Source organism: Brienomyrus brachyistius, chromosome 22 (genome assembly GCF_023856365.1).
Source record: "Brienomyrus brachyistius isolate T26 chromosome 22, BBRACH_0.4, whole genome shotgun sequence".
Taxonomy (NCBI): Eukaryota; Metazoa; Chordata; class Actinopteri; order Osteoglossiformes; family Mormyridae; genus Brienomyrus; species Brienomyrus brachyistius.
This window is the reverse complement of record NC_064554.1, coordinates 18451647-18474985: the sequence shown is the minus strand read 5'-3', so window position 1 is coordinate 18474985 and position 23339 is coordinate 18451647. Positions and strand designations below refer to the sequence as shown.

Here is a 23339-nt window from a genome sequence, read left to right as displayed (position 1 = left end):
AATATATACCATTTTTATGTTCCTCTTTCATATCTAAGTCGTGTTAGGAAGTAGCATATTTCGAAACAGCAGCTAATTTTGGACGGCCATGCATATCTCGCTTCCTAGTACTCCTCCAATCTGCAATGTACACTCAGCTTCTTGACTTCACCCTTCACCTTCTTCATAGGATTCCTCGGTTATCCGCTAGATGGCAACAGCATAAACGCGGAAAACGCTTCTCTCAACTTCTAGTTAAGCACGTGATGCATTTAATTAACTGCTTACTGTCGACTGGTCTTCGGTATTAACCTGTTGCGTTGTTCTTTAAAAACCTCTACAGTCTTGCATCTCTCAAATATAGTAAATATTCAACCACAAGCAAAACAATGCCATCATCGATTACAATGTTTTATTGTGTTTTATTAGTTTTTAAGCCCGTTTATTTTACCCTAAACAAGTAACTGAGCATTAAATTAATATACGAAAAAAGATTAGTTGGTGGTCAGTGAATGATATTTCGATGACTGATGAATGCTTCTGTTTCCTACTGTTAATGATGGGGCACTAAAAGTAGACCTACAAAAAGTTGCACTCAAGTTGTGAAGTTCAACCACGTAGCGTAATGCAAGAGCTTCGCCTCCATCCTGATTGGTTTTCTTATTTCCTGAACCGATCTTCGCTGAATCGTGCAGCGCATCTGAAAACTTCGGTGCACATTGATCACTTGCAGCTTTGGGAGGTAAGTTTATACACATATAAAGTACATATATTATTGTTTGTAATTAAATTCGTGGGTATCACTACGACGTATGCTCGTTAGAATGCGATTTTAATGAAAAGTTCAAACGCTGAAAGTGAAAACCTAAAATAGTGCAGAGAAACTTAAATGGAGCGATTTACTTGGGGTTTGGAGGGGGCTAAAACTGCAAATGGCAGTAAAGCGCATTACATTCGTTTGAATGTGATAAAGCATAAAATCTGTTTTTCATATCTTGAACACGGAGATCAAAAAGTGTGTAGCCGTTGCTAAATTAGAATGTAGTAAGACTATGAAAAGCATCCGCAATGCCGTGGCATCCTGTCCTATCATGTCTACGGCATGTCGGAAACATCCAGTCTTGGTAGGCTTATATTTGTTCTCGTTTCTTGTTTTTGATCATGAAAAAAATATAATTGTGTACCCCCCCCCCCCCCGCCCATTTTACTGTGCTTATAACGAATATTTTGTATCTTGTTTTGACTTATACATTTGTCTTAAGGCAGAGTAAAATGTACACTTTTTGAATTAAAAGGTTACGTTTCGCCAACTAGTTAAATATGACATGATTATGGAAGAACGTTTCCTCAAAAGTATATCTTGCATATAAAATAGCCGTCTGTTCAAAGCAAATGGACAAGGAATTTGCCACTGCCTCTTAAGAATTCTTATCTGTCTATTAAAGTTAAATTCTGCAGACTTTTTCGTTATATTTGGACCGCCTAATTAGTATTAAAAAACACTAAGATGTTTCTTTAGTAGATCCTGCAAGGAAATTAGTAGGTTCTTCAAAACGACAGGAAATGCTTACACAAATGAAGGCAATTTCTTTAACGTTTTAGTTAAAGTAGGGGTTCTTCAATAATTTTTCTACTGACCCCTTTGGTAGTCTGGTGAAGCGAACCGACACCTTCCAGCTACATCACATTCTACAGAAGACTGTGAACACGTGCGATATTGCGGCGGTTCTGATAACTGCGGCAAGTAGTGACGATCGTTAAGTAGACATCACTAACGACTGTAACTGTGATCGCAGGTAGGCTCGTGATAGTTCTGCAGTGGTTTGCCGCATGCATTCACATTACAGGAAATTTCAGTTAGAAATTACCGAAGATAAAGATGTAATTTCACAGATCCCGTGACATCTCTTCGCGTATCCCAGGTTAATAAACCCTGAGTTAAAGGATCCTTTGATTTCTTCCATGTTTGCTAGCGTTTTAACTGATGAATTATAGATAATCGGGACTGTTCATCTAAACGCGCTATGCAGGAAGTAGAATATCTCAGAAACTGATCTCCTACTAAAGGCCCTAAGTGTTATTGTAAATGAAGAGTCATGCAGTAAAAGCATGTAAAACAGCCTGTTCTGTTTTGTTTTCAACTCGTGTTAACCCTCATTGGTCGTATTTAAAGGTGAGTTTACTTGCACAAGATGACTTTGCCTCAACGGAATGTTGCTCTGCATTTTATGGAATAAATGAAATATTTTTGGGCCAAAACTGCAGCCGAGATATGATGGTGAAAATCAAGACACGTCTCTCATTTGCAAGTTATTTCACAATAAAAGTAGAAAATGGGAAGCAACGTAGGAATATGTAATGCAATATTGATTGGAATGTTTTATTAATATGAATCATGAATAATGATGGCCTATAAGGGTCTGGCAACAGCAGTCTTTATTACCGTAAAGACGGGATTGAATTTTCTACCAAGAATGTATTTGGTTAGTAGCAAACAAAATACAATATGATGCTAAACAAAAAAAAAACAATATTATCATCCGCAATGCAGTTCTGCCACCGAATAGTGAAATCGGCATTGTTCAGATGGCGGCGGCCACACGAAGCTTCTTCAACGGCTTTTGAACAGGATGTGACACACAAATGCATGATTGTGTGGGGTGTTTGTGTGCGTGTGTGGTGTCTGTCAGCCAGAAGCTTTTGATGCTGTGAAAATGAAGAACTAGTGAATAAGCGATTTTCTGATCAAGGGAATAGAATATTAATGTATTAAAATGAACTGAGCAGGAAGATGTCCTTTCGGTAATTAACAAGGTACAGAGGCCTAGCATTAACTGAGAGTCACACAGCTGCTTAATGCAGGATTGCCAGCGTAACCATAAATAATCCGTCACGCCAATATGGTCCGTTTCCCCTGCGTTTTGCTTCACATCTTCGATGATCCGTAGCGCTTTTATTTTCTATCTGCGGCGTTACTCCGTCGCTCTTCCTGCCTTCGTATCTCAAGGCAAACTGAAGGGGTTCTTTTCAGAAAAAAGTGCGTGATCAAAGCCTTCCCAACTCTTAAAAGCAGCTGCCGGGGATGCGGGGCAGTTGTGAGGATGCCTCTGTGCCGAGGCGATCCGTGTGCCTCGGATGGCAGCCCCGCGAAAGAGGCTGGGGGGGGGGGGGGGGATGCCTGCCTCCGATTAAGTGCCGCACCGCCTAAGGCCGAAAGCGTTTGGGGGTGAAGTTGTAGAGTTATGTATGATTTATTCATTGTCGCACAACCCGCAGCTTTCCCATTTCACGGGGCTGGGTATCTCTGCCTTACCGCAGCAGGGTCTTAAAATCGGATTCGTGATTAAATCGGAGTTTCTGGGCCATTTTTTGATGGCATTGCCTGCTGGCTTTTTTCTTGCGGAGAAATGAGAAATGGGTGCAAATGAGACTTAACTGAGTTGGACGCCAGGGGATGGAGTTTAGATGCGGGGCATAGAGGCCGGGGGACAAGTGATCCCTGCCGGATCAATTTGAACGATTCTTGCGAAAAAGCTATAATAATAATACATTCATGTCTCCGCAAATCTGACAGTAAGGTCCAACAGGAAACAGAGCTAAATATAAGATTTTATAGTAAATCTGAGCGCCGATCTAGTCAAACATTATTAGCAACATTTAGCCTATAGAGGCCACTTATCTTTCATTAAAGGAAATGCAAGTATTCAGGTCGCAGACACAATAAGGTGCGTTATTACGTCACGGACAGGATTCGAACCTGTGCGGGGAATCCCCATTGGATTTCGAATCCAACGCCTTAACCTCTCGGCCACCGTGACCGTCACTTCGTATTTATTGTCATGGGAATGGGCTTAGACAGTGTTTTTACGGGGTGTTGGCGGCTGCATTATTTAAAGATGGGTCTCCATTGTTTTTAAGGACGCCCAGAGCGCTGCTGAATGAATAGACGGACCGAGTCCCATTCATCCATCCATTCTTTATGGGTCGGGCTGTGCCTTAACAGATTACAGAGACCTTTTCTCCTCGCTGCGAGAGGTGCTTCTCCGCCTGGGCCCCTGGTTCACCGCAGCGGCGTGATGGAGAGGCGCGTCTCTCTCCCCTGGTCCTAGCGGGTCTCTGATTCGAGTGAGGTGTAATTCTGCGGGTTGGTGAATGTCAAAGAAAAAAATATAGCCTACAGCCCCGAGGAAGAATGTCTTAATTCTGCATGCTCCGGTTTCATTTATTGTCATTCTGTTGCCTTCTTTTGTCTTTATTTTGTTGTTTTTTACGGGTATGCCACTCATAGCTAAATGTAACTACCGGTAAGTATATTAAAATGATAAAATCCCGCTTTGCAATAGAATGAGAAAATCTTAGCAAATTAAATTCTTAACGCGACAAAAATACGACGGCATTTTTTAAAAACTCTCGTTTTCAGCTAACCTGGCTTTTCAAGTGATGTGGATTAGATAAAACTAATTTAGTAGTAAATCGTGTCTTGAGATAAAATACGCAGCAGGCGAGGAGTCACGCATCATCGAAGGGGTTCGATATGCTTCTGTGTTGACAAGTGGTCTCTGTGTCTGCGGCCTGACAAATTAGTTAAAATCGATTCATAAAACACTTCGGGGAGATGCAAAGTTAGTGTCGCGCGTTCCATTGTTATTCCCTTTTTCGTCGGTTGGGGGACAGACCCCGGACCCACGTGGGCATTTAGGCTCAGGTGCCCTGAGCTTTGTTGTTACCATGGAGACCCGGGTCCGCGTGTAAAATCGGCATCAGGTTGGCCGGTCATCCGCGGCAGCCTGCTGATGTCCGGTTGGGTTGCACATGCGGATGCCTTTTGTCTCCGCTTTCATCTGCCTGGAAACAGGGATGCTGGGTCACCTGGCTGCCGTACCCACGCTTGATGGAGGTTGTGAGGTCATTAAAAAAAATTATAATCTCACACAAAGAGGCTGTTACAGGTGACCCAAGTGTGTCGTCCTGTCAGAACAGACCTGCGGTTGTCTATTGTGCTAGCAGAGCGCAACCGTGAGGGCAGCCCATGTCACCGACCGCAATTCGATTTCTCAACCGAAAAGGCCAAAAGTCAAAATGGTGGAGGAGTTGCAGCCAGCCTGCAGCCAGCACTTTGGCATCTGGGCCATTTACACACCCGGCGGCGCAGACCTTGCACAGCAACGGCAAGATAACACTGGGAACGTGCTGCATGTTTTTTTTGTGGGAATAACTCGACGGATGCCAAGCTCTGTGTTTTCTGTCTCGACCCCCCATGAGCGTGATGGGATACCCCACGGGGGAGCGGGCGCTGGCTCAAATTGCCGGGGGTCGGTGGAGGAGGGTCCCTTGTTGACAAATGGATGGGTGGAGCCACGCTGTAAGCTGACAGATCCTGTGTGCAATAAGAATTGGAAGGATTCTTTTTATATTTGCCGGCAAGACGCGGATCCCGCTGCTGCTTAAGCGAAAGAGAGGGAGGGAGTGGGGAGAGCGAGGGAGAAAGGGAGGGGGGCTGGGGTGAGCGGAGGAGAGGAGGAAAGAAAAGGATGAGATCATCGCAGTCTCCCAGCTAATGAGCGACGGGGCCGAGCCTGCTGAGCCGAGGAGGGGGGGGATTTGTGTGGGGGGGGTTGGGGGGGGGGCGTTCTCTTCTCTCCGCCGGTAAATCGATAGCCTCTGCAGACAGACGCCGGGCTTTCGCATCACGGCCCGCTCCTCGTGCTGCCAGGAGGGTCTCTGCCATAGCGTGTCGCCATCGTCGATCCAGAGCCGGTCCCGGGTCCCCCCCGTGCTGCCCGTCCGCCGCCTGCCCCCACCGGCACCGCCCCTTAGACGCTCAGGAAGTGCACCTGGACAGTCAAACTTTAATCCCATCTACAGCCGAATCCTGTTTTTAAATCCGTCTGTGGGAACGCTTGCTCCACTTTTCTTTTTTCTGGATTCACCCGGAATCTCGGAGGACATCGGGACGAGGCACGATGCTGGGCTTGGATGTGTGTGAGTTTGGTGGTCAGCTTCTCGAGCTGTTCTGGTTAACACTCTGCTACCGAGGTGAGAAATACAGTTTTTTATACGGGGCGGGGGGCGTTTGGGTTCGATAGCATCAGTGTTAGGTTAGAGGTGTTCTCACTGCTTCCCTCTAATCCGTGCCCACGGTTAGCTGAACTCTGTCTGCCGGCGTTATCGTGGCGCTATGTCTACTGGCGGTGCTGATCCGGCTTTCTTGCCCTGCCGAGTCACAGGAGGTTTGGCTTTGACTCTCTGTTGCCCGTGTCCGAGTCACAGTCATGCATGAGACGTCTCTTAAACATCCCGAGTGGGAGTGCCGGGCTGGGCATCGATTAGGCTGTTGTCACTGTTGGACAGGCTTGGACCCAAACCCCCCCCCCCCCCCGCCCAACAGTGCCCCCCCCCCCCCCCCCCCCCACCTACCCGGGCATCCCCTTTTCCCTGCCGCAAGGTTTCACACCCTTTTCGGCGACCTGTGCGAAGCAGGCTGTGTACATACACTCCATCTCTCTCGGACAGAATTCACGATGATAGGCGTGAGCGGAGTGGCCTGTTTGAAAATGCAGGGCAACAATGTGGCTTATTTTAAGTTTGGGAAAATCCCTTCTGTACCAAAATGGGAGGGGGGGGGTGTAACCCCTCAATGCCCGACTGGCTTCAAGTTAATCGTGAATCTCTGGCCACATTCAGCTGTGGCTACACCTGTCTGTCTAGTTTCTGCTCCGCCTCTGAATTCACCCCGAGAGCCTCTGCGGAGCAGCCTGTCGGCCAGACGGCTGCTTAATGAACGAGGTTCGAAATAAATAGGTCTGTGGTACTCGAGAAGGACCCTGGGGATTAATCCAGGTCGGTCGGATGGTGAGGGAAGCTTCCGGAGGCTGGGAGATGGACGACGGCAGCGCTGCCATCACTCCCGGTCCCCCGTGCAGAGTGTCGACAGAGGCAGGGGAAGGAACATGACTGGTGACCATGGTAACACTAAGGCATGCGTCTGGGGACAATAAACGTGCAAACCACCAACTTAATGACGACTCCTACAAAGTCCAGAGAAGTATTTTGTAAATCTAAATCTAAACATAACCAATGGGAATCGCTCCTCTGCAAGGCTTGTTATGTTTAAAAAAAAAAAAAAAAGATTCAGCTCGACCCAGTGACAGTTCCTGGATTCCTGGAGCAGGAGAAACCCCCATGTATGATGGGTAGGAATTTTCCCCTGGGGCGACGCCATACGTGGTCTTGCAAGTTCAGATCTGTCTGTGGCAGGATATGGAATGTTTGAGTCCCTCTGTATTGTTTAGTCTTTAGTGACTCTCCTCCATGTTTCAGTCATGGGATTTAACAACCAGATTGACTGTCGTTTTCCTTGCCAATTGTAACTCGACTGTCCGGCCTTCGTTCCTGTGCTTTAAACCATATACCAGCTGCATAGATTTTATTTAAAAAAATGTTGTTGCTTGAACACACATCTGATAAGCAGGAATTCATCCAATTCCTGCCGATTAGGAAAAAGCCACTGGCGGACATACTGGGATTTGGCTCTGATGTACTGGGTGCCCCCCCCCCCAGTACCATTTCCAGTCTGACTAGTGGCATGTAACAACAAGTAAAAAAACAAAAACAAAAAAGATAATAATAACCCCCCCCCCCAGTGTAGGTTTTGTCAGATCATAAATATCTTCGGCCAGGAATTTAGATTAGCATTGTGTCTGTGTGTGCACTCCCCCTCCCCCATTCCATTAATTATTTGCTTTTATAGAGCCGAGTCTCCAGGTCCCCTTGGCCTTGATGGCCTGCTGTGTTACTAGCTGATAAAATGGGGGTCGGGAGTGGTTGGAGGGGTGCTATTTGGGGGGGGGGGGGGGCTGTCATTCTGCAGGCGAAAGGCTCAGGTTGGTCATGCCTGCAGGTTGGGGAGGGTAAGCTGATCCTGGATCAGTTGTTAATGCGGCGTGTCTGGGGTTGTCAGTATTAAAGCATCGTTTTAGCTTTATGCTAAGTATCTTCCAGGGACGTCTCACTGAAATGTCTAATGTTATCTGTGATGTGGTCGGACATGTGCGCCAATGTGATCCTCAGGCTGTTCGGCGCTCGGAAGCTGAGTAAGGTCTGAGTAAACGTACTCTGGCATTCAGAATGAACAATCAGCAGTGCACATCTCCTTCGGTCCCTGGCATGGGTGTTGGATTGACGGCTTGTTGCAGTGCAGTCCTGCAGCTGACGCGCTCGCCACTCTCCCATCTCCCAATCCAGTGGCCCTGACGCCAGTTACTGTCAAAGGTTAGCTGGCTCTCATGCCCAGTGGGCCCTTTGTGATAATTGGCAGCCACTTACACGCAGACCCCCCACAAAGCTCCGCCCAGTGCTGCTCTTAATCCCCTCCCGCGGTAATTACATATTCATTATTCGGTACACTTTAATAAACTTGGAATAGCAGTTCCTCTGCAGGGAAGGGGGGGGGAATGTAAAAATTACTTTTAAACAAGACATCCGATTCGGAATGGGATGTTTCCGATTCCTCTCTGGGGGAGCTCACCTGTCTCCGAGGGGCCCCCACCAACGTGAAGCAGATCTGGCACGATCTGTGCCGCTGCTGAGCGAACTGCCCAATGAGGGCAGGTTTGGGTGCCAGTGCACAGTCATAATGAAGGTAATCAGGTTATAATGGACTGACTTAATAGTCCATTAATTGGTCTGGTCTCTGAATATCCATGTTTGCATGTTTCTACATGTTGGTTCACCTTCATCTTTGAATTGCTGGTTCGTGGTCAGGGCTGAAACACGGACGCTGAAAGATTCATGAGCAAACTTGCAGGGGTCAAGGGCACAGAACCTCATCCTCACCCCCCCCAGCCCCCCCTCGCTCGGCGCCCTGACTAAGATGAATTTTTCATCCGCTGGTTATAAATATTTTGATAGGATAGGATAGTTTTACTAGTGGTCGAAAGCGAACTATTTTGTTAATATTTAATTCCGCTTAAGCTTCTGGTTATTTACATTTTTGATAGACTCTTGGAAGGTCTTTTTCTTTGCTATTTCCTTAAACTCTGTTTATTAGTCGGATGTTCAAATTAGCCTAAACTCTGCGGTGTGTTAAAAAAAATATAGGAGGAACTGTTCGTTTCTGCGTATCCCTTAATGCATTGCAGCCAGATGCCGGCAGGCAGACTGACGAGGGAGCCTGGCGAGTGATTAGCGCCAGTGATGGGAGTCCGAACCTGGAGGCGGCGGCCTTCCGGTGTCATGTGACTAGACGGATGTTCGGTCAAAATGGGCGAGGGAGAGTAACGAGTGCATTAAATGCGTCTCTGTCCGGCTTTATGGATGTTCCAATATAAAACCCATTATGGATTTAGCTCTGCATTACAGAGGCCCACTTCTGCGCTGATGAGGGAGGCCGGCGCAGTGTCGCTCCCAAGTGGGGGTGCCTTGTAAATAACGTTAATAACGTTGTAAATACCGTAAAATAATGGCAACCACGTGGGCGGCATGCAAGATGATGCCGTTGCCTCCCACCGCCCTCTCTTTATTCCCGTAACCAAGGATACGTGTCCCTCACAGGGTAATAAACGCCCTCCCCCACCGTAGATAGGTATAAGGTATGATGTCATTGTTTAGTGGAGCACGGTGCATTGTCTGATCCAAATAAGAGCTTAACGAGTTGCCTACTCTCCATATGATGCCTTCGTTTGGTTAATTCATACAACAAATGACCTCATCAGCTTCACATTCATCTCTATAATGACTTCTAAAGGGTGCTTAGAAACTTCCCTGGTGGAGCAGGTAGCAGAGAAGCTGTTGCTGATGTCTGTGGGAGACTCGCCACGCAGTCATGCGGTCAGACGGGGACACCGAGGCAAGGGACACTTCCAGATGATTCTCACACCGTGTCTCATGTCAGACACTGACAAATGGCCACCTAAACATGTGTAACATACCTGTCGCCATTTCCAGAAGTGGGGAAATAATGACACGAATTGCGAGTTTAACTTTTCACGTGAAAGTGGACGTCTGACTGCGGTGAACTGAATTTGCTCTGATGGCGCCGATGAATTCCTACGGGCCCGCGCTGCATTACTCCAGCAGGAAGTGATGTCACTAAGAATGTTTCACAGTTCCTTTTTCCACAGGTCTGCTAGCGAATGAACCCCTAGTGGTTTCGGGAGCATTGATGTTGGCCCTTTCATTTCTGCACAGGCTGCATCGTTGTATTTTATTTTTCACGTTCCTGTCATGTTTCGGTCTAAAGTAATTTGAAGATCTCGCATATTTGCCCGCAACTGCAACTGTCTGTTCTCTTGAAGTCAGTTTAGCCACCAGTGTCCAGCAGTTCATTCCTCTAGTCCAGTGTTTCCCAATCCGTTCCTCAGGGACCTAAAGCCAGTCCGTGTTTTTGCTCCCTCCGAGCTCCCTGCTAGACAGTCCAAATTTTTGCTCCCAGTAGGGAGCAGAAACGTGGAGTTTCTCTGGGTCCCCAAGGACTGGATTGGAAAACACTGACCTAGCCTGAGTCCCTTCCCGCTGTGTTAACCTGCTGAGCCGACCTCTCGAACCCGCAGACATCATGGCCGACAAGGAGGCAGAGAAGCACGTGGCCGGGGAGGCAGAGGACGACGAGGTGGACCTGAACTACCAGCCGCCAGCCCAGAAGTCCCTGCAGGAGATCCAGGAGCTGGACAAGGACGATGAAAGCCTCAACAAATACAAGCAAGCTCTGCTGGGATCTGGCCCTGTGGTGTCTGGTAAGATCTCCTCCTCGCCACCATAACAGGGCTGTGATTGTAGTTATTTCCCTTGACCTCTGTTTCCTGCTACAGTCCGAAGGCATGCAGTTAGACCCCCCTGTGACCCTGGCCAATATATCATCAAAGATGGATGTATTATTGCTCAAAATGGATATAAGTAGTAAATCAGTATGCATATACTTATTTAATCAGGCTGATTACACTGTTTTGTTGCCATTAAACGGCAGTTTTTACAGATTCCCCTTATGGTCAAAAAGCGTTTTTAAGGGGCAGGTCACACGTTAAATAGTGGGAGGGAAAAATACCTGGGGTGCATCATCATGGATCAGACTAGTCAAAGACCCCTTTGATTCACCTCCACTGCGAATCGGGTGAAACGTTATCCCTCAAAGGGCTCTCTTAAGGACCCAGGTGTGTCTTGGGGGGGTCGGTCATTTACAGCCACAGGAATCTGCCACAGGGCTCACCACTGGTCAGGGGCAGCAGACACGCCTGTCGTGACACAGATGCGCGGGGAGCGGTCAGGTGGAGTGTCACGGCAGCACGTAGCGGCCAGCTCTACGCGCCTATGCGGAACCTTCCGTTCTCGAGAGATCAGTGCTGCGGCAATAACAGGAACCTGGCACTTCCCCTTTCGCTGTTTGCTTGGGCATGCTGGTACGGAGTGGGGGGGGGCAGGGCTCATGGCTAACTGTGACCCATTTGGGGGAACGGACTTGTGGGGGCAGCTTCTGCTTTCCTTACGTCTCGTCACTGTCACTCTGGTGACTCCGCCCCCTCTGCCCACAGTCTTGGTGTTGTGGCCCATTTTTCACCAAACACCGGGGGGGGGGAGTGGGAGAGAGATTTCCGATGATCCTGCGCCATCAGGCACATCTGGCTGAGACATGGTGTTGGAATGCCGGCACCGTGTCGGAGTTGCGTGTGCACACGCGTGCTGGCGTGTGCACGACTTTGACGCCCGTTCCTGTGTTTCCGTACAGATTCCGGCGTGCCCAACGTGCAGGTGACGCGGCTGACGCTGATGTGTGAGCAGGCCCCCGGACCAATCACCATGGATCTCACAGGTATGCCGTTCCCACGGAAACTGTAGAACACACCCCTTATTCACTGTGTGGAAGGAAATTGCGAGGGATGGAGTAAAATGTGGGTGGGGGTTGTGGCTTGGGGTGGGTGGCGACAGCCCAGGCACTGGTGGGCATGGCCTGACGACTCCTGAGTTGGGTTTGTGGTAAATGTACTTTCTATTCTCCCCCCATCCTCCCCCCTACTCCCCCGGTGCTGAGACTACAGTGTTTGCACAGTGGACGCGACCCCAGGGCCCCTGTGGCATTCTAATGAGCCCCGCCGCTATCGCCGCTGTGGGTGATGTCATTCCCGTGGAGACCGAGCGCTGGCCCTGCAAAGGGGTGACGTCGTAAGATAAATAACCGGCAAAGCCACATAGTGCATCACGGTTACTCTCGCTTTGTCCGTCCCTCTGTTGACGGTTTTTAGCCAGTTGGACTCACAGCTGCTCGGCCGGGCTCGGTACAGCCGTTAATCTGACTGTTCCCATGGCAGTGGGCGGGGCTTTCAGCTCTTGGGGGAGCGTAATGCGATTTCAGCTGCCGATCTGAACAGGAACCTCTGGTCCTGTTCCTGTTCCCCTCATAAGATCAGGGGGGAATCGCGGGGCAGGGGGAGCGGAAAGTGCTTGCCGTTGGGAGATCTCATGTCTTCTTTTCATACCTGTGGGCTGGTATGATTGCTGCATCCCAGTGTTGCTGTTTTATGGGCCTTAAAGGTGGGTGAAACAAGCCCTCGGAGACTAAAAGTCTAGACTAAAGTGCAAAGCATGGGATGGGGTGGGGACACTCCGAGGTGTGCAGGGACAGTCCGAGATGTGCAGGGACACTCCGAGATGTGCAGGGACAGTCCGAGATGTGCAGGGACACTCCGAGATGTGCAGGGACACTCCGAGGTGTGCAGGGACAGTCCGAGATGTGCAGGGACACTCCGAGATGTGCAGGGACACTCCGAGGTGTGCAGGGACACTCCGAGATGTGCAGGGACACTCCGAGGTGTGCAGGGACAGTCCGAGGCGTTTGGGGACAGTCCGAGGCGTGTGGGGACCGTTTGAGGTGTGCAGGGACTGTCCGAGGCACTTAAAGACACTCGGAGGTGCTTGGGGACACATCGGGGCTGTGTGACCATGCTAGCTTCTTGGTCTGCTCTCGGTGTCCCTGCCCACGGTGCACGGGCTTGACCAGGGGCTGGCGCTTGATGTCAGTCCCTCTGATTGGGGAATAAGTGACTCTTCAGGTCCCCTCCAAGTGGGCACCCTCCGTGGTAGAGGCGTGCCATCATCAGGGGCATCGGAGGGGTGGCACACATGTGATGCCCAGTGTTCCCCAGAGTCGCATGATGACGACGATCTTCTCACTGCAGTGGGAGTGCAGATGAAGCAGTGGGAGCGCAGATGAAGCAGTGGGAGCGCAGATGAAGCAGTGGGAATGCATATGAAGCAGTGAGAGCACAGGTGAAGCAGTGGGAGTGCCGATGGAGCAATGGGAGCACAGGTGAAGCAGTGAGAGCACAGGTGAAGCAGTGGGAGCGCAGATGAAGCAGTGGGAGCGCAGATGAAGCAGTGGGAGCGCAGATGGAGCAGTGGGAATGCAGATGGAGCAGTGGGAGCGCAGATGGAGCAGTGAGAGCACAGGTGAAGCAGTGGGAGCGCAGATAGAGCAGTGGGAGCGCAGATGAAGCAGTGAGAGCACAGGTGAAGAAGTGGGAATGCATATGAAGCAGTGAGAGCACAGGTGAAGCAGTGGGAGTGCCGATGGAGCAATGGGAGCACAGGTGAAGCAGTGAGAGCACAGGTGAAGCAGTGGGAGCGCAGATGAAGCAGTGGGAGCGCAGATGGAGCAGTGGGAATGCAGATGGAGCAGTGGGAGCGCAGATGGAGCAGTGAGAGCACAGGTGAAGCAGTGGGAGCGCAGATAGAGCAGTGGGAGCGCAGATGAAGCAGTGAGAGCACAGGTGAAGCAGTGGGAATGCAGATGTAGCAGTGGGAGCATAGGTGAAGCAGTGGGAGCGCAGATGGAGCAGTGGGAGCGCAGATGGAGCAGTGTGAGCGCAGATGTAGCAGTGGGAATGCAGATGGAGCAGTGGGAGTGCAGATGGAGCAGTGAGAGCACAGGTGAAGCAGTGGGAGCGCAGATGGAGCAGTGGGAGCGCAGATGAAGCAGTGAGAGCACAGGTGAAGCAGTGGGAATGCAGATGTAGCAGTGGGAGCACAGGTGAAGCAGTGGGAGCGCAGATGGAGTAGTGGGAGCGCAGATGGAGCAGTGGGAGTGCAGGTAAAGCAGTGGGAGTGCAGATGGAGCAGTGGGAGCGCAGATGGAGCAGTGGGAATGCAGATGAAGCAGTGAGAGCACAGGTGAAGCAGTGGGAATGCAGATGTAGCAGTGGGAGCACAGGTGAAGCAGTGGGAGCGCAGATGGAGCAGTGGGAGCGCAGATGGAGCAGTGGGAGCACAGGCCTGCCTGGTGTTCCCGACGGTCCATTTGGATGGTCAGTGTACATCGGACACAGTTTCCATATTTGCAGAACCTGCATGGAATTGGACTTTGGCGCATCACAGTTTCTGTTCCGCTCTGGGCCCTCTGTCGCCCCCTAGCAGGAAGTGACACAGGAGTTCGGGCATCAAGCCGGTGCCGTCTCCTGTCCAGCTGCTCATGCCCGTGATCCCAATACACTTGTCAGTTGGGTCGCCTCACGGAGAAGGACCCCTCCCATGTCACACTGTAAACAAACCCATCAGCTGACCCTGATTTCGACCCCAAGGTGCGTTGGGCCACAGATGCCTCCTTAGTTGAAGTTTCTCCCCAGAACTCTGTCAGGCTGAGTGATTTGGATCCGGAGTGAAATATGCAACACGGCTGACCTTTGACCCCTTAACGAGCCGTCGGTGTGACGAGAATGCTTCAGGGAGTGGCAGGACTAAAAAGTGCCGTATTGTCACGGTGGATGCGGCCAACGTGAGCCCCGGATGTCCCCTAGAGCAGCCGGAGCGTGGAGCTGCCGGTCGCGAGGTGACAGGAAGTGCGGCTCGGGGGGTTCGCTTCTGCTGGACGCTGATGCCAGGTTCTGGCGAGCTGCTCGTGGGCCGGGTTCCTGACTGTGTGTGTGTGTGTGTGTGTGTGTGTGTGTGTGTGTGTGTGTGTGTGTGTGCATGAGCTCGTCTCTTAATGGGCACAAAATGTAGTGCAATTTATGGAGGTGTGACCCCCCCCACCCAACAAAATCCAACTGTTTATGCAGCTGCGTCTATTACTTTGAGGACCTAAAATCACACAAATGTCTCATTTTTATCCACGTTTTGTGCATTAACATGAGATCCAGTGGGACGTCAGTTATTAGAAAGCATGTGCGTGTCTGTGTGTGTGTCAGTGTGTGTCAGTGTGTGTCAGTGCGTGTGTCAGTGCGTGTCAATGCGTGTCTCTGTTTGTGTCAGTGCGTGCCTGTGTGTGTCAGTGCATGTGTATGTCAGTGCGTGTGTCAGTGTGTGTCAGTGCATGTGTCAATGCGTGTCTCTGTTTGTGTCAGTGAATGTGTATGTCAGTGCGTGTGTCAGTGCGTGTCAGTGCGTGTGTCAGTGCGTGTCAATGCGTGTCTCTGTTTGTGTCAGTGCGTGCCTGTGTGTGTCAGTGCATGTCTCTGTCAGTGCGTGTGTGTGTGTCAGTGCATGTGTGTGTCAGTGCGTGTCTCTGTGTCAGTGCGTGTCTGTGTGTGTGTCAGTGCGTGTCTGTGTGTGTCAGTGCATATGTGTGTGTCAGTGCGCGTCTGTGTGTGTGTCAGTGTGTGTGTCAGTGCGTGTCTGTGCGTGTATGTCAGTGTGTGTGTGTCTGTGTGAATCTGTGCCCCCTGTGGAAGTGCATTACCATTATGTTACTTATGCAAATAGCTGATGAGCGCACACTCAGATTTCTCTTTGAAGTAACACCGCCCCCCGCATTCCTGTTCAATGGTTATTCAACCCAGAAGCCCCTCCCCAGAGATGCTATCTGGGGCCGCTGCATGGGGGGATCCGGGAGGATTTAAGTGCTGAACGTGAAAATCAGCGTTTGTTTGAAGTGAAAGTTCAAACGAGCGGCATGCAAGGCTTCTGAGTCCCGGGGCGATGAGATCGCAGGAGGCTCCCTAGTTTTTACGGTCGTTTATATCACGGTCTGCCGCGGAACACGGGCCCAGCACTCTGAGTGGGAACTTCAATATCGGGTTCATTTAAATGTCAGCATTGAAGAAGCTCAAGGGTGACAGAGGACGGAATGCAAGAGTGACCAAGGGGCGTGGCGGCATAAAACATCCGAGGGTCCAAATGCAGGTTCGGACCCGATAAATGCACTGCATCTCACCACACCCTGACTGCGATCCTGCTAGGACCCCAAGCTTCTGCCTTCCCATCAGCCCCAGGGGCTGTGGCGCGTAAAAGCATCTCTGTGTGCCACAGTAGTGCCATTATCTTGCGGCCTTATCAGCTTCCTCTTCTGCGCCGAGGGGCCATACGACTGCAATCGCGTGCAGTTTCGATATCACTCTGCCTCCTTGAACTCAGACCGTTCAGAATGGGGGGGGGGTTCTGTACATAACCGTTCGTTTTCTTTGCTTCCTCCCCTGACGACAACATTCTCGTAATGAGTCACAGGAGGTGCTAAACAAAACGAGCTGTGCTGGAATACTCAAAACGTGGATTGACCCGGGATGGATTTCTTTAGTACAGAAATCAATAGCGCAACAGGATTTCGCCACAGACAGCAGCGGAGCGAGACGGTTATAAATTTAGGGAGAGCTTCCAGTCTTTTGAGATGTCATTCATGTGTCCTCTAGGTGACCTTGAGGCCCTGAAGAAGCAAAATTTCATCCTGAAGGAGGGTGTGGACTACCGGGTCAAGATCCATTTCAAGGTGAGCTGAAGATCAATACTCCAGTGGCTCAGGACAGAGAGACTGAGCCACTGGCAGAATCGGTGCTAAACTGTCCATCCAGACTGATGGGGTTTTTTATACATAGAGCTTGTGTATCAGTCCTCAGTACCATCTGTAACAGAAATACGCTTCTGTGCAGCAGAGAATGGGCTGTACTCTTTGAGGGAGGGGGAAACCCACAGGGAGTTGGAGGGGGAGGCAGCAGAGGGTGAACTCAAAAGTCATTCCCTGACCCCAAGAAAAAGGCAGCAAAGAAATCCTGTGGAAAAATAAAAGGACAGGAAATGAACGGAGCGTAGCTGAAGGAGGAGGGCGATCTGGTGGGAGCTGAGTGATTGGCCATGGTGTGCGCAGCATGAGCCATGCCGAAAACATTGCACTACTTCGGGGCACAAGCAGTGAGGATCTGCCCCTGTCAACCCACATCTCTCAGGTCCGGGGAACATTTAGACAGGCTGAAGTAGATCTTCGGTATATACATGACATTTACTCCAGTAAATACCATGGCTTATGAGCCTACAGTGACAGTGTTACAGGCCGGGTCTCAGAGGAGGGATTCCATTGGGTCATTTCCAAGCATCACCCGGAGCTTTCACACCACAGGAACTTTTTCAAGAACCAGAATCATTTTCCAGTCGTGTTATCGTGTTCACACTGCAGGAACTTGGCCCGACTGCGGTCCCTCAGAGGCAGTTCCAGAACCCTTTTTAGTCCCTACTCCAGACTAGGTAGTTTTTATCCAAACACAAACTACTCTAGGCTTATAGAGATAGCTTGCTGATTGGTTAACCACAAGCACCTGCGCTAGCTTGGAAATTACATGGAAAAGAGACAGAAGTAGCGGAGCAAAAACTGAGCAGATGGAATAATTTTTGTATTCCAGTTGCATTAATAAATGCATTTTTTGTTACCTTCTCCATGTTTCTGCACTGGAAGATTCAATCAGTAACCAATATACTTTTGTGTAATATCGCCAGTGCTGGCAGTGAAACTTATTAGCGGGGTAACGTTGCATCATTTTTTTTTATTCTGTGAAAAACAAAAGATCGATCTGCTGGGAAGATTTAATAATGAATTATGAACATGCAGTGGGTCATATACACTGAACAAAAATATAAACGCAACACTTTTGTTTTTGCTCCCATTTTTCATGAGATGGACTTAAAGATCTACAATTCATTCCAGATACACAATATTACCATTTCTCTCAAACATTTCTCACAAATCAGTCTAAATGTGTGATAGTGAGCACTTCTGCTTTGCTGAGATAATCCATCCCACCTCACAGGTGTGCCACATCAAGATGCTGATCTGACATCATGGGTAGTGCACAGGTGTACCTTATACTGCCCACAATAAAAGGCCACCCTGGAATGTGGCACACCTGTGAGGTGGGATGGATTATCTCAGCAAAGCAGAAATGCTCACTATCACACATTTAGACTGATTTGTGAGAAATGTTTGAGAGAAATGGTAATATTGTGTATCTGGAATGAATTGTAGATCTTTAAGTCCATCTCATGAAAAATGGGAGCAGAAACAAGAGTGTTGCGTTTATATTTTTGTTCAGTATAAATCAAATAAAAATAAAAGTCTGTGTTCCAATTTTTCAGACAATGTGATTGATCTGTCCAATAATTAGCAAAACAGCTAGGTCCATCCATCCATCCATCCATTTTCCAAACCGCTTATCCTACTGGGTCGCGGGGGGTCCGGAGCCTATCCCGGAAGCAATGGGCACGAGGCAGGGAACAACCCAAGATGGGGGGCCAGCCCATCGCAGGGCACACTCACACACCATACACTCACACATGCACACCTATGGACAATTTATGTCTTTGGACTGTGGGGGGAAACCGGAGTACCCGGAGGAAACCCCACGACGACATGGGGAGAACATGCAAACTCCACACACGTAACCCAGGCGGAGACTCGAACCCGGGTTCCAGAGGTGTGAGGCATCAGTGCACCACCATGTCGCCCCCAACAGCTAGGTCATCCTCCTTTTTGTTTTGGTAGGCGGTGTTCTTTTGTATAAAACTGCATGTTAAGTTGATCCTTTGAGCTTTATTCGTCTCCCATGCTTATTTAGCATAAAAGTCAGAGTTCCTGTTGTGTGATGGGGAAGCGACACACAAAAGTGGCCAGGAGCTACAAGAGTTCCGGGTCAAGAAAGCGCAGGAATCGGAACCAGGAACTTCAGTGTGAAAGCATCCACCTGGCCTGTAACAAACATCCCCAATCCTGCCGAGGTTCCTGGAGAGGCCACACTCTGGCATTCTGCTTCTGATGTCCGCCTCTGCGGATGAAAGTTCAGTCATTTTTGGGAAATTATTACACCGAGGGTAGGACGAAATGCATCCCGGCCGACTCCGGATGTTTTCATCTGCTCCGTGTGGCCGCCGCAGGACAGTCCTCAGCATTTGAAGACTTCCCCCCCAACTCTAGCTGGCTCATTTTCTCACACAAGCCCATGGACACGAATAGTCCATATATCTAAATCACCTCACGGCTGTATGTCACTAGGTGGGGCGGCCTTTGGGCAGCATTTCCTCTCAAACGGCGTAGGCGTCGATGCAGATAAATGGATCTGCATGACCGCTTCCCGAAGGTCGCCAATATTAAGTGTACATCTAAACACGGAGCTGTTTTCCCAAGCCACCGCAGATCTCTCTAAAAATAACCTTCCAGGAAGATAAGGGCGGGATGGAAACGCGCCGCATTTATGTTAACGGTTTGGGAACGCTCTCCCCAGGGAGGCTACACGCATCGAAAACAGCGACCCGACCAGCAGTGTCACGCCCGCAGGGGGATGGACGTACAGGATATACAGGAAATCAGTTCTCCGGTGTCTTTCCTAGAGAAGATGGCTCTGCCATTCGTGGGATCTGCCGGTAATTTTTGCAGGAAAACTGACGAAGCAAAGGGGAAAATAAACAAATGGACTCGGAAATCAAATGGGTTTGGAAATCAGTGATTTGCCGGGAGCAATCAAAAAAAAAGGGAAGGAGAGAAACATGGATGGGATGCTTGAGTATATGCTTCACAGTCCTGCAGTGGTGTTTTTCCAAACGTTTCAGCCACTGTATGTGTCTGGAATAAGCAAGTGTCCCTGTTCTAATTGCTGCGGGGCCCCCTGGTGGCAGACGGCTGCATTGTTCTTTATCGGGGGACACTCTGGCTGTCAGATTTGTCAGAAATTCGTGGCCTGGTGGATTAACGGGGTAAAAACAAGCCATGTTTGCTATTAACCCCATTTTATCTGGTTCGAAACAGGTGAACAGGGACATCGTGTCAGGAATGAAGTACGTGCACCTGATGTACAGAAAGGGCCTGAGAGGTAAGGCGAGGGGCAGCCTCGCGGATGGTGCCGCTGGAATGCATGGAAATGGCCGTCATTTGTAATACACACCCAGGTGCAGTACTGTGCAAACGTCTTAGGCAGTCACAGAAAATAAAACATGTTAAAAGGATCTGGACATTGGTGTAAAATTATAATATTATGACTGTCAGCTTAGCCACTGGTATACACTCACAGACCCAGATTTTTTGACTCGGCCACTAGAGCAACTTGTTAATCGACACCTTTATTGATTCTTTTTAAACTAATTAATCATTAAATGAGCTGAGTTTAACGGTTACATGGAATGGCTGAGGTGCCCCTGAGGAGAGGTTTGGGGCCCAAAGCTGTGGTGATCTTCTAGCCGTCCAGCAAGATGTCAGTAACTCCTTGGAAAACAAAAGAAATTCTTGTTCCTTATTGTTATGTTACTCGTAATTTGCATACATTTTGATATTAAGTTCAAACCTGTGCACGTGAAAGTAAGAGCATTTCATTTTTCCACACAGGCCCCTTTAGGGGCTTCGTATTACATATTAAGACTTTTGCACAGTACTGTAGGTCTGCAGTTCGATTTTTAAAGATTAAACAGTACAGTATCAGACATGACCTAGTATATTATTAGAACAACAGACCTCCATCCGTCTCCTGTAAACTGCCGGTTCTGAGCAGTTACACGGAGAACCTAGACCACATCCTAAGGAGATCAGTGTAGGCAGAATCTAGGAACTGATACTTGCCCATCACAGGGCATGTTTTCACACACTAGGGGTGTAAACCAGAGGAGCCACACCTGGGGAAGGGGGGGCAGGAATCACAGCTGTTCTCTCCCATAGTGGACAAGGCCGTGTATATGGTGGGCAGCTACGGGCCACGGGTAGAGGAGCACGAGTTCATGACCCCGGTGGAGGAGGCGCCCAAAGGCTTGCTGGTACGCGGGAGTTACCACATCAAGTCCTTCTTCACGGACGACGACAAGACCGACCATCTGTCCTGGGAGTGGAACCTGCAGATCAAGAAGGACTGGGACTCCAAGGAGTAGGGTGGAGGATGCCCGCCCCCCCATCTCATCCACCTGTGACAGCGGTGTGTGCGTGAAGGCTGTACAAACGGGAAATCAGGCTGCGTTTTGGGGGGGGGGGGGGGGGGGGGGAATGCAGATTGTGGCTTGTGTAGAAAAATAATGATGATTAAAAAAAGAAAAAGTATGAAAAAACGTGTGTTGGAAGGGGGATCAAAATTAATTCCATTAATTGAATTTCTTGCACCCGTCGCCTCTGGGCGCTTTGTGCCCTGAAGCTCCCACCTTACTGTTGCGATACTGTTCCTGCGCTTTACCGTTGTTGCTGCCGTTTGGGACGGTGGCATCGTCTTGTAGCCGTGCTTGAATGGACTGATCAGCGCCTAGAGATTTTTGGAGCTGCCCCCAGTGCTGGTAAACTGGTTACCTGTATGCTGAGTATTCCTGCTACGGGTAACATAGCCTGAGGTGTCCATCCTTGTCCGTGGTACGTTCCCCGGTTGATCCCCGTTTGATCCCTCTGTTCTTACAGCTTTCAGTACCATACCCCGCGTCCTTCGCAACAGCGACCCTTAATTTGAGTGATGTATTACTAATTTCAGAAACGTAAATATGATTCTAAAGAACTGAAAAAGAAATGATGAGGGGGGGAAAAAATTTAATAAAATGCACCACAATCAACCCATATTGTCTTGGTATGTCTACATAACCGTTCTGAATTTAAATCCTGTTGTTTTATTTCCCCTGTGTCTGTTGTTAGACGTTTTACCTTGAAAACATTTTTAAACTTGCCATTCATGATCATGTCATCCTGGGTGTTTCCTGTTAATTGACCAAAATGAAGATGTAGTCAGAATGCTTAATGATGTCTGCATAAAAATTAAAAGAATGCGTTTAAGAAATGTACAGAATGCATGTAATACTGGATGTCTCGCAGATAAGATCTCAAACCTTTCTGGTGACCTCAGTGGGCAACATAATATTTTCTTTTTGAATGTAAGGAAAAAAATAGCGAAGCAAAGGTTTATGGGATATCCTAAGATTTTTTTGTTTTTCCATGTGTAACTAAAACGGTGGTAGTTCAGCTGTCTCACTCGATTACTGTGGAGTTTAGATGTACCGTTATATTTCATCGTCACTCAGACACCACAAAAGGAGGCAAAAGTCGAACCTTGGACAGTGTTTGTACATTTTAAAAGGCTTAGTGTTGGTGGTGTGTATATATACATCTACACTCCCTTCAACTGAACCATTGATTTCGAGTATCTGTGATGTCTTGGTACGTGCTGCATGCATAGGTTCTCTCCAGTGTTTTTGTACCGTGTTTGCCAATGGAGTAAAATAACGAGAGGAAAGTGTGCGGGTTTGGCGACTGTGGCAATTTCCGGTCTTTGGACTTTAGTGATAAATTGCCTTTTCTTTGACGGAGTTCACACGGAGTCCATGATGACTGATTACTGTACCTTCGAGTTTTAGTGTCAAAACTTTTTCAAGCGTCTTGTACCTTTTAATAAAGCTCAGATTAAATAAGCCTTCATATGTTTGAAACTCTGCTTCTACTTTTGTACCCACAGCCAACGTTGTAACCCGGAATACTTCACAGCTGCATAGTTTAGCCACCTTGCTCAAAGACAACACCAGGGACCGGGATAAGCAACCACGAGGACACAAGTTTACGCACTTAACTGCCGCGCAACATGTTACTTTAAGGCCCACCCTGCAACCAGCTATTCTTTGGTTTCACCATTGCAAATGTTTTCACAAATAAGATCTGCTTAGTTTTGGGTAATATTTACTGGTGCAATTTTATTGCAAAGGAAATGGCAGCAGTTCCTTAAAACACACAGCTGCCCTTTGTAGTCTATAAAATGGAAGGGGATATGCACTTAGGTATTCATTTGTCATGCATATAGCCGTTCCCCTTTTGATGCTTGGACCTGCGTGTTACCAGCACATGTCCTTGCCACGCTACATGGTGAATCATTATGTAGCATTTTTGGAATATACTGTTAAGTGTTTGGTTCGAGGCACGAGGAGGCAAAAAGACTACAAAACAATAATGCCAATATTCCGGGTTTCCAGTCTTGGTCAGCTGGCAGGCGTGAGATTTTCGATTCCAGTCTAATCTGCACACACATTCACATGTACGAAACAGTTTTATCACCTTGTAAATAGTCTGCAGGGTTTGCAAACTACCCCATCGCTTTAAATGTTGCTAATTTTAGGTTTATAATGGAATAATATAGATTTGCCGGAAGATTCCTTGCGCGTGCGTCGCCCCTGAGTATTTCAGT

The 23339-nt window shown here is 48.8% G+C and overlaps 1 protein-coding gene, 1 long non-coding RNA gene and 1 other non-coding gene across 7 annotated transcripts; 2 read left to right on the top strand and 1 right to left on the bottom strand.

Annotated features, from left to right (window-relative positions):
* Positions 1 to 567: 567 nt before the first annotated feature.
* arhgdig (Rho GDP dissociation inhibitor (GDI) gamma) lies at positions 568 to 22582 on the top strand. 2 transcript variants are annotated; one of them, XM_048991304.1, is made up of 6 exons: positions 568 to 721; positions 10530 to 10712; positions 11699 to 11782; positions 16587 to 16663; positions 19961 to 20024; positions 20861 to 22582. In XM_048991304.1, the coding sequence occupies exons 2-6, from the start codon at positions 10535 to 10537 to the stop codon at positions 21064 to 21066; spliced, it is 609 nt and encodes a 202-aa protein (XP_048847261.1). In that variant the 5' UTR covers positions 568 to 721; positions 10530 to 10534; the 3' UTR covers positions 21067 to 22582. The 2 variants fall into 2 exon arrangements, with proteins under 2 accessions (XP_048847261.1, XP_048847260.1); XM_048991303.1 differs by lacking the exon at positions 568 to 721 and adding an exon at positions 5671 to 6015.
* trnas-cga (transfer RNA serine (anticodon CGA)) lies at positions 3716 to 3797 on the bottom strand. The gene has a single exon. It is a non-coding gene; the product is annotated as a tRNA-Ser (tRNA).
* LOC125717931 (uncharacterized) lies at positions 11803 to 16579 on the top strand. Of its 4 annotated transcripts, XR_007384719.1 has the most exons (4): positions 11803 to 12678; positions 12759 to 13476; positions 13677 to 13996; positions 14077 to 16579. It is a non-coding gene; the product is annotated as an uncharacterized LOC125717931 (long non-coding RNA). The 4 variants fall into 4 exon arrangements; XR_007384718.1 differs by having other exon boundaries at positions 11803 to 13236; positions 13577 to 13996; XR_007384717.1 differs by having other exon boundaries at positions 11803 to 13476; positions 14197 to 16579.
* Positions 22583 to 23339: the final 757 nt, after the last annotated feature.

Bases quoted from the DNA above. Each gene is read 5' to 3' on its own strand.
- arhgdig (XM_048991303.1), top strand. From the start codon at position 5,943: ATGCTGGGCTTGGATGTGTGTGAGTTTGGTGGTCAGCTTCTCGAGCTG. The intron at 16,664-19,960 runs GTGAGCTGAAGA...GGTTCGAAACAG, and splicing joins GGGTCAAGATCCATTTCAAG to GTGAACAGGGACATCGTGTC. The intron at 20,025-20,860 runs GTAAGGCGAGGG...TCTCTCCCATAG, and splicing joins GTACAGAAAGGGCCTGAGAG to TGGACAAGGCCGTGTATATG.